Source organism: Mytilus californianus, unplaced genomic scaffold (genome assembly GCF_021869535.1).
Source record: "Mytilus californianus isolate M0D057914Y unplaced genomic scaffold, xbMytCali1.0.p SCAF_5, whole genome shotgun sequence".
Classification (NCBI taxonomy): Eukaryota; Metazoa; Mollusca; class Bivalvia; order Mytilida; family Mytilidae; genus Mytilus; species Mytilus californianus.
The window spans coordinates 3,941,843-3,953,265 of record NW_026262701.1 but is presented as its reverse complement, the minus strand read 5'-3'; the positions used below and the strand labels follow the sequence as shown (position 1 = coordinate 3,953,265).

The window sequence follows — 11,423 nt, the reverse complement described above, 5'->3', positions numbered from 1 at the left end:
TCAGGTGGGAATTTTATAAGTTGTCTATTTAAATGGGTTTTATTGATTATTTTTTTATTTGGTGTTAATTGCAGATTTTGAAAGTTTCTGTCTGTTTAATTTAGTCACAACTTTAATAGACTGTGATTATTTCTAGCTTGACATACTGTATGTTTCCCTCTATATGTCGCTAGGTGATGTATGTCTCATTGATGTGTACCCTATATCTCCTTTCATATAGTTCTTCATATTTATTAAATAGCATTGATCAATAAAATAGTTCACTGTTTCTAAAGAACAGTCTGAGTTAAATTAGGATTAGTGACAACTTGTCAAAGTGAGATTACATGTAATCTAGTTTATACTGGTTTATCTGTATTTTTGTGGTTGTATATAAAAATCAAAAACACAAATTCTATAGAAAAGTTTATTCTATTTTCCATATTGTTATAAAAAAATGAAGTAATTCACAAAAATATGGCAGGATTTTTAGCAAATAGAGCCACACTGTTACACTCCGTCAGAAATGATATGTTAAATGTACAAATGTCATGGATTGTGGCTTGACTAGGTTTTAATGACAAAGTGGAGACAACTCTATAAATGCCATGTAAACAGATTGTATCTGGATTTACCTCCTTAAAAACGAATGATGATTTATACATCAAACTGAAAGACTATGAAATATATGCTTATTATTCAAATTATAATACATTGTATCTCATTTATAATTAACTTATTGTGTAGTATAAATTTGTTAATTAATCACCTCTATATCCTCAAAGATTATTATTTCAAAAGTTTAATTCAATTTAGATAACCTGCATATTCCAATCTTATACACATTTGAACACATTCTACGTAAAACCCTGTTGACCATGGATTGTCAGAGTTATTTTCCTTCTAACAAAGAGTTACCTCCCTGCTAAAAATGAGTTATCTCCCATGAGTAATACTGAAAGCATGTTTCTATGTAAAACAAACAAAAATAAATTAAAAGTTCTCAAAAATGTACATGTAAAAAACAAAACAGTGCAGAATGGAAATGAGACAAATAAAAAACAACTAACAAGTAAAAAATTAAAACATTTAGTTTTAAACACCAACTCCACAATATATTGCAAAATCACCATAAACAAATTAATTCCCAATCCCATGGTGGTGATGCATTTTCTGGCAAGATATAAACTTTTAATTGAATTCTAAAATTATTTTTTTATCTCCAAACTTTATTTTAACCAAAAACTATATTTTGGCCCAACTTTTTTCAAATTCATTCTTTAAATAAAGAAATCTGCTTCATCCACAGTATATCTCATTTCTTTATATGTATAAATTATTAGTTACATCTATAACTAATTTTTCAAGGATTAATATTCATATTTTGTATTCATATTTTTATTATATTTTGTTCTTTTAAATAAGCGAAAAAATGTCATCTGCTAATATTTTTCTTCTAAATCATCAATTAATTTTGATAAATTAAAATAAAATTAATTCTGTAACATTTTTAGAACCTTTTTTTTCAAAATGATATTAACATTATAAAAACAGAATTCCTAAATCTCATCTCACTAAAAATAATTTGTTTAAAATACTAAACAACAAACAAACATTTAACTATCACAGATTTCTATTAGGAAGACATATGTTTGTGGTTTGATCAAATGGTCTAATCAGACAAATCTTCTTCTTCATTTAAACTTTCAGAAGTGACCTCACCATACTACCAGTTGGTTATCATAAGGGCTATTGATTGAATGGCCTATTCCAACAGACTATTTCATTGAAACCATCAGTTTAGACCACACAAGAACATTAAGCTTATACATTTGGCCGTTTACCACACCTAACTCTTAGTAGATATAACCAAATTTGTATTAAAAGAGTACATACAAACAGAACACATAAAATATAACATTAAAAATTCTTAACATTTTTTACAGCAACTGTACATTCTATAATTAAAGCACTAAATATTTTTTTTTTGTATAAGTTAATAATCATTATGTTCAATTTATAAGTTACAACATCAACACACATTTTTAGAATAATTTGACTTTGTTATATATGTCAGTTTCTGTTTTTAAGTGCCAGCCTTAAAGAAACTTGAAACATATGATCTTCTTTTATCAATTTGATTAGAAGTTTGTCAATTGAAAGTAAGAACTAGTAGATAACGTTCTATGTTCTTGCCATAGACATATTGGTGAACTCAGGAAAATCCTGTTTGGATTTATCATGGGCACCAATGAAACATTTTGGTTTTTTTTTCAATTTCTCTTTTTCTCTTCTTTTCATTTCCTCTTAAATTTCTCATATTTTAATATATACCCAGCTCAAAATATCTTTTGCTTATATTTTGTAGGGAATAAAAGGTATAAATTTAATCCTTACAATATTAATATCACATGTTCCCCTAAATAAAGAGTACTCCAAACTTTAATATCTAAAACTACCATAGAGCAACAAAATTGCATTTCATAACTTAAATTTTTCAGCAGTTGCAAAAGACTAATCTCATGAATATGTAAATGAGCGGACATTATATGTCATGGGATTATGGACTATGAATGATTATATGGGGACATTGAAATTGTTATCTGAAAGACTGATGTAGTCATTTGTGTACATATTGCATCAGGTTGCCATGACAGCAATGAGACAGAGCTAGCTTCATTCTCTTCCTCCACCACGATCTGGATCTCTGTTCCTTAGACAGCATCTGAATACGAAGCCACAGTTTCCCACTCTTCAGCTGTTAATCCTCCCTTCAGTGTCCTTCTCACTGGAAATGGAAGAAAACAGATACATTTTTGTTGAGTAAAGTTTTAAGTTTCTAGTTAATATTTTTTTTCAAATATATATACATAAATGTACAAAAACACGATAAATAGACGATACTGGTCTAAACACAAATCTACTTTCCTATCAATCAACAAATCATTTAAAACGTCTACACAAATCTATATCTGTTAGTATTGAACACATTAAACGTTACATTTTCTAGATGAAAAAATTAATTTCCTAAATGGATCAATTTATACAAGAATATATATTTTGTGTCATATTTGAAATTGTTCAATCTTTTCATACAGTGCAACCTATCTATCAAATTGGTTAAAATGCCTAAGCTGTTAATTGCATAACATGTTATCTCTACTTTTTTAATGTAAAATTCAATGCTTTTTCTATACTCTACTTCACAAACTCCCATCGTTTCACTTTTAAATGTTATTGCCAACCACACCCTATTGTTTTCAAAAAAGAATTCCCTCCTTAATTTAAATGCATAATAAAATTCTTAATATTTCCATGCAATACAGAATTACAACTTCATAAGAATAAATAACTGATTTAAGATAATTACATGCTAACTTCATGCCTTTTAACCTTGTTTTGGTTTGAAACCATTTTGACAAGTATTTCATTCAGACATGAAACTATATAATATGTATTGCAATTTATTTCATGAGTAAAGTTCAGAAAATCACCTTAAACTCTATTGGTAGATTTATTTAGAGAACAACATTGATTTAACTGGGACGAGTGACAAACATTTATTACAGAGGATAGGCGAGCTTCCTGCACATATACATTATCAAAGGACAAACATTTATTACAGAGGATAGGTGAGCTTCTTGCACATATACATTATCAAAAGACAGACATTAAGCCCACTTATTGCAATATACATTACAACGGAACTGACGAGACATTTTACACAAACAGACATTAACCACTTGTGCATGTTACAATAAGCATCACAGATGCATAATTAAGCTCCGTTGTCACAATTTTAAACAGTTAAATGGATAAAGCACTTTGATCCAATCTCATCTGACTCATTAAATGTGATGGCCGTTAACTCAATAATTAACTGTGAAAGCTACTAGCTTTTAATTAGACATTTAGATGCAAGAGTAAGATCTGATGAATCTGTATCACAAAGAATGGACACGGTTTAACGGAACAAATTTCTTCAGTTACAAAGATTTTTTACATACTCTGCATACAAGCTGTCTGATTTACTTGCAACTGCATTTAATCCAACAATTTTTTCTTTTAACTTTCTTTTATTGTGTGAAAAAAAGATATCCTGTCAAACTGTCATAAGCAAAATGGACATGTTTGTTAACTTGTGATGGTGCAACACACCAAATGTCAGGGATCATCTCAAAACTTCTTTTTTCTTTTCTAAGCAAAATTTATTTTATACAACTAATTAATAAGAGAATCGATGATTCCTATAATTTTTTCTTGCGTTATTAAAGAGAAATTGTTGAGGACAAAGTGAATTTTCTTGTCCAAATTCTAATATTCATAAGGGTCAAATTTAAATGAAGGGATATATTTACGATTTTATCTTCATAATGAAGTTAATTGTTTTTCTATTCATCTGCGTTCTATACAAATCACTGTTTTTATACCATATTGACATAGTCAGTGAAGACAATTATATAGAGAATATATTTAATGTAATAGGCATAATATTATTATCAAGTGGTTCATTTTTCACCATGTATAAATTTCAAGATTTTTATCCAATTTATATTTTTCTTGTTCATTATTCTAATATTCCTTAAAGGTCAAATCTAAAAGATACTTTTGGAAAGAAATTTATAACCATTCACACATATATTACAAGATAACTTTTGACTAGATTTTGACAAAAGAAGTTTAGAGATGACTGCGAAGTATAGCAGAAATTTGTGTGACTGTGTCTAAGAGAAATTATCTGTCCATATTGCTTATGACTTTGAAAATATGTTGGATTAAACGCTTATTCCTTTTTCATTTTTCTTAAAATATCTAGCTACAAGTTAAAGCCAGTGTATGTAAATATAGAACTCCCTTCTACTAATACAAGTGATGTCTACAAAAACAACAAAATGTTTTTCCCGTAGTTTAATTTTCACACAAGAACTAGTAAAGTTTTAGTTTCCCGTATTTTAATTTTCACAAGGTTTTAATGCTTTTATTGATTAGTATACTGATAAAAATTACATCACAAAAAAAAAATCAAAAAGAGAAATCATGCTTAACAAAAGAATTAAATTTCAATGAACGAAAAATGAAATTAAAATGGAATTATTAATGGGAGAATTATTGGTAAAGATGTGTACAACAACCAACACATGTGTCTTGGGCATTAGTGATCTGTGTTCACAATCAACATACACTGAGGGAGAAATAAAAAGTGGCAAAAAAACATTCAAATAAAAATTGTCTAACAAACAATGAGCAATTTCTGGTTACCTAATAATGATCAGTGTCACTATCCCGAACTGAAACATAATTAAATAGTGCCTTTAAAGCAAGGTCAATAGTGCTGAAATAACTAAATATTACCCTGACCACAGGTCAATATCAAATAAATATATAACCGGACCACAAGTCAATAGTAAGATCAATGTGTAGAAACTAAATGATTTCAAACCTCAAGATAGTATAAGGCGTATATCTAGCTAAATGATATAGTTGCGTGTGACAGAAAGTGAAAACTTGTTAACCAATGAATGAAAGCAAATTAATTTGAAACCTCACTTAAAACATTTATTCTGAAATAAAAGTAATTTTTTAATTTGAAAAAATCTGATATTGCACAACATTTATCATGATCATGTATTAAAGTTTGTTTTTTCGTGTAAGTAACAGTGCAAACTTCTGAACTATTACAATGGACATGGTCTATGAGTTCATGACATCAAATCCCTACACGCACAAAACCCAAAGCAAAGATACTATGCTTTTATTGCTGTTCGTTTGTTACAGTGAGTTCTTCATAAAGTGAAAGCTCACACAGCAGTTCAACTTTTCTTACAGCTTTATTCTAGGTAATAATTTTGATATTAGAAAATATGATGCTATTTATCAGACACTGATCTCCTCGATGAATAATTGTTATGCACACAGAAACAGCAATCATACATCAATGTCATGAAGACAAACTTCTTAAAAAGCTTGGTAGCATATTTTAAAGTGTGTCCGGTACTGGTCAGCCTAAATACCTTTTGCTCCTGTACATACATAAGATACCAGGTAGATGATGTATAATATCAGGATTTTTCTGGAATGGATCAGATGTGTTTACATGTGTTTAAAGACACCAAAATACTCTTTTATATTAAGAATTAAAATTAAATTTACTTTTTGTTCCTTAAATTCAGAGAAAATTTAAATCAAATAACATCTATCTTAAAAAACAATGTCTCTATGATCATGCAATACTACCACATGTAATTTCCCATGCATACAATTTATACAATTTTACATTTTAATGTCTTTTATAAAAACTTGACAAATACATCTTTCCAACACATACCAGTAACTTCTCAATTCTGTTAATAATAAACATAAAAGAAATCTTATAAACAAGATTTACTATAATATCTCCAGTCTTCTTTTTGTATCAGATACCATACTACTCCAAGGAAACATTCTTTTTTGGTCAGTATTCTTGAAGATATAGCTTGCTGTTTTTAATTTTAAATAGTGTTCAACAAATATTTAAAACTTATTTTTTTTCATCTTCTTATACTTCAAAAATAAAAAGTTAATTCAAACTGACTATAGACAGTGTCCAATATGGAAAGAACCCAACAAATTTCCAAAGTTAGTGATTTAATGGGACAAACAAGATATTCTCTGGTAAGTCTCAAGACAAGAGCTTATTTATAGGAAAAGTTATTTGCATATTCAAAAGTTCATAGGTCAAACGAGGTATTCTGGGAGATTTTAGTAAACTAAATCAGGACATGCTACATAAACAGCCAAATAATTTTGAAAGCATTATTCAAAATTCTTCAAATAAAGTTGGCCAAAAAAAATCAAATTCATTGAAAAATCAAATATTTCTGCTCCCTCAATACTAACATGTAGTAACAAATTTATTTTCCAGAACTTCTATGGAATTCAATATTTTTTGGGAGTTACAGGAAATAAGTTTTGAGAGAGCAAAAATAAATAAAAAATTCTAATGCAATAGAATTGGCTCGTATCCACGGTGGACAATCTGATTTATTGGCTACAATTTATGCAGAGTTGCAGTTGACATTTCCAGGAATTTTTAAATGTTTCATTTGAACATTTCACAAGTATTGCATTAGAATAGAGGTAACAGCACTGTGTTGGAAGCATTGCCGATGTCAATTGGGATAAGATGGCCATAAATATCTGTCTTAATGGCTCAACTATGCAATGCCTGTAAAACTTCATTGACAACTGTCAAATCTGCAATTGACGACGGTATTAATTCCTACAGAGTACTGTTATTTCTTGAAATTTCACACCAAACTTGGGACCTACCAACAACTACCACAGGAATGATGTTCTACGTTCGGCTGCAAAAGTAATGTTGTGTTACTGTATTATTGTATTATTTTAATATGGAACCATTGGTTTAGGGCATTAAAACAATTATCTTTTATTGGTCAAACACCATTTACTTTACTTGACTAAATAGGACCATTGTGTAGGATGAAGAAACATGTTTTCATACTCTGTTTTATTTTAGTAACCAGATTAAATCATGACAAACAATAAAACAATATGTATCCCATATTTACATTTTCAACAACAAAATCCCAAAGTTTGATAATTTTAGTACTTATAATTATTTTTTTATTTTGTACCTTGGTTTCATTACTGGGAATACCTGTTTCTTACATAGTATTAAGTGATCGAATGTACAACACCAGTAATATACATGTTCTTATAATATAGGGTATTCCCAACTTGCAAACAATATCAGCATAATCTCCTAATAACCACCCTCCAAAAATACTGGCTTATCTATACTTCAACACAGGAAGATTCTGCAAATCAGTCATATAGATTCTTTTGATGACCTATGTCTACTTCCGTAAGCCCTTTATTACAATTGTCAATGTAGAAGTGTTTAAGTGAGAACCATTCTATGATTATCTAAGGATGTATAGTTCCTGTTGATTTATAAATAAGCCAATTATAAAAATACGATGTTTTGTAGTATTATTGCTTATTAACATATAACCATATACATACAGGATTTTCTGTGATTTTTGGCACGTTTCCTCTCCCTCGGAGCACTTCTGGTTGGTGCTGCCGTTGCGGTACGAACACATGCCTCTAATAAATCATCATCACCCGTATCATACATTTCAGAATCTGTTGTTACACAGCTACGAGAACTTTTATTACTCATTGAGTCCACTGAAAAAAAGGTTTGATCTTTTTTACAAACTGCTAATAAAATCTTATTATATCTATTGACTGATGAATGTTTAGAAACCAGTGGCAAATATTACAACGAAAACAGGATGATACATGACTATGTGATATGAATATGAACCCTGCTTAATAATAAACCAAAACCTGAGCAAGATTTTTAACATGCTATGTCACAAAGTAATACCACTGGAAGAAAGTCCCCTCACCAGGGCTAATTATTCCAACTACCAGGTGACCAGTCTTTCCTGTTACGACAGTGCATATTCACAACAAATAATTATCTATAAAGGCAGACATCGATTTGCAAAGGTAAATATTAACAGACATTTTGCTTTTCTTTTGGTTTTATTTCCTCTTCATCAAAACCTTATTCAAAGGGACCATATACTTACATGGTCGTCTACTTCTGTGTTTCTGACCAGGGAAGCCTCTATCATCACAACTAACATAACCATTAGATAATATTTTCTGTAGTTCATCATCTTTGTGTGTTTCCTTTGGATTTGTCATAGAGAATCTATCAGTCTGGGAAAAAGATGAATACATAGTTTAACCAAAGGAATTAACTTAGAAGGTTATGCAGTTAAACTAGATCTTGCAAAGGTTATTATCATTTGAAGTATAAGAATACAGGGTAAATATCAGTTTATTAAGGACTGAGAGTCAGTTGCTTATAGTTTGTTGCTGTAATCAGTAGCCATAATTTCTTTGTGAATTTAATCATTTTTAATTTCTTATTTCTCTAGACTTTACAATTTTCTAGTCATTAATTTTTGGAGTCATTTCTTAATTCCTTATCTTAAGGTTATTTTATAAAACCATATGATATCAATCAGTATCAAGTATGATTACTTTAATTTGTTTAGTTGTAAAAACAAAAAGACCATTGAACAAATTTCAAAACAAATGATATTTGAAACTATCAACTGAAACTTCAAAATGTTTTCATTACATCAGAAATGACTAAAGAGTGATTCCTCTTCTGTATAAACTGTGAAAAATAAAATTTGTGAGTTATTCTTTTTACATATAATCATATATTTTATTATAAACGTACATCTACAATCATTTTTCCTCTTGTTTTCTTTCGCTCTCTCTGATTGGCTCGTTTCTGTAACTGCTGTATAACTTTCTCCCTTGTTGTACGATACTCCAGAGAAAATTCACTGACAATCTTACAGAAAGCATTAACTTTGAGATCTTTGGCTGTATGTGTAGGTAATCCCATGTACAATAATAACTTTGTGTACCTAAATAGAAATAATTAGTGTGTGTAGGTAATCCCATGTACAATAATAACTTAGTGTACCTAAATATAAACCATTAGTGTGTGTAGGTAATCCCATGTGCAATAATAACTTGGTGTACCTAAATATAAATAATTAGTGTGTGTAGGTAATCCCATGTACAATAATAACTTAGTGTACCTAAATATAAATCATTAGTGTGTGTAGGTAATCCCATGTACAATAATAACTTAGTGTACCTAAATATAAACCATTAGTGTGTGTAGGTAATCCCATGTACAATAATAACTTAGTGTACCTAAATATAAACCATTAGTGTGTGTAGGTAATCCCATGTACAATAATAACTTAGTGTACCTAAATATAAATCATTAGTGTGTGTAGGTCATCTCATTTATAATAATAATTTAGTGTACTTAAACATAAATCAAGTGTGAGTAGCTAATCACAATGTACAAAAAAAATTCTTATTAATATAAATCATCAGTCTTGCTCAAACTGTACGGTGTATTGTAGAATAATAATTGTAATACAGTGTGACATGCATAAATAAATGATGAACATCTTCATAAAAATATTTTGTCCCCTTTGGTTTTAAATCATCGATCTTATTTGTAACCTTTGTCCTTATTTCCAAGCCTCTCTCTTAGGACTCTGCAATGGGAATCTTTTCTCAATTATGTATACCACCCCTTAAAAGCACAGTGTTTCCAAGAACACACAGATAAAAGGATATTTTCTTTGACATTGGTAGTATTATATTCTTAGAGAAGCTTAGAGACAATGGGAATGTTTTATTCTAATTTAAAATTCATCATTCTGCAAATGTGTCTTTGTTTTTCCACTCATCTGAACATAAAATAATGAAAACCAACCTTCTACATGTTCTTACTTTAGATCACTTACCTGTGACAAACTCTTCTATGTACAATTTTTAATATCATAATTCTTTCTGCAGCATCTGCTAAAAATTCTGATAATCTGTAAAGAAAAACACAGACATCAACAAAATTTTTTTTAGATATGCTTAGCATTCATTTTTAACACACCTCTTGTTTTCAAATTATTTGAAAAATAAATTTAAAGCGACCTTTTTTTTGATTGAATTAATCCTGCAAGTTGTTTCATTAAAATTCATTAGAGTACAAATAGTTGAATGAACATTTTAATTTAACTTGCAATAAATTTTTACCTTAATTTTTATTTGGTGTAAAAAGCTGTTGTTTTTTTAATGAAAACAGCTCATCGTCAACTAAGGTTTTTTTCTACAAATAATTCTGACCAAAACACTTGGAAATTATAGAAATTTGTTTCAACAATTTCTCATAAAATGTATGCTATTCCTTTGGTGATCAGTAAAAGACACAAAACAATTTACCATAACCAAACACAGTAAAACGTCTGCCACATCAAACAAATAATCAACTGTATAATGAATTGGGTTTTTTTCTTTTTCTTCATGTCATCATGATTTAAAATTGCATTTAAGTATGTTGTTAGCTTTTTCAGATAGACTGAAATCCAAACACACTATATTTTTTTTAATAAGATGAAATATGATTCTTTATTCCAGTCAATTCTGATTGATGAAGATGATGACAGTTCGAAATGTTTCATACAACAATGGCCAGTTGATTAACAATTTCTTTCATTTTCATTTTTTGAATATATTAAAGGGTGTACATAATCTTTGTAGCAAACTGCTATTTAATCAATGTATAATATATTCTTTTGCAAGAAGCCTGGGATTGTGATTTCATTTCAATTACTTAAATTTTTCTCTTTTTCTCAAGAGCCACAGCAATTTTTATATGGGAAAGATGTGTAAAATGTGCATGTAAACATGAATGGAAATTCTATATGTGCCAATGTAACATAATTCAACACAGAACTTGATTTATACAAACCTTGGAGTACTAAACCTAAACAGAAATCATTATCTTGTGTAACACCACACATAATTTTACGCTTTTCATTTTGGTCAAT

The 11,423-nt window shown here is 29.2% G+C and overlaps 1 protein-coding gene across 8 annotated transcripts in view; it reads right to left on the bottom strand.

Annotated features, from left to right (window-relative positions):
• Positions 1–392: 392 nt before the first annotated feature.
• LOC127702477 (FH1/FH2 domain-containing protein 3-like) overlaps positions 393–11,423 on the bottom strand; it is an 88,487-nt gene continuing 77,456 nt past the window's right edge. For all 8 annotated transcript variants that reach the window (XM_052206687.1, XM_052206685.1, XM_052206689.1 and 5 more), the window contains 5 exons: positions 10,344–10,418; positions 9,248–9,440; positions 8,583–8,715; positions 8,005–8,172; positions 393–2,767 (listed from right to left, as the gene is read on the bottom strand). In XM_052206687.1, coding sequence (XP_052062647.1) covers positions 2,694–2,767; positions 8,005–8,172; positions 8,583–8,715; positions 9,248–9,440; positions 10,344–10,418 — 643 coding nt within the window. In that variant the 3' untranslated portion in view covers positions 393–2,693. The remainder of the gene's footprint in view (positions 2,768–8,004; positions 8,173–8,582; positions 8,716–9,247; positions 9,441–10,343; positions 10,419–11,423) is intronic.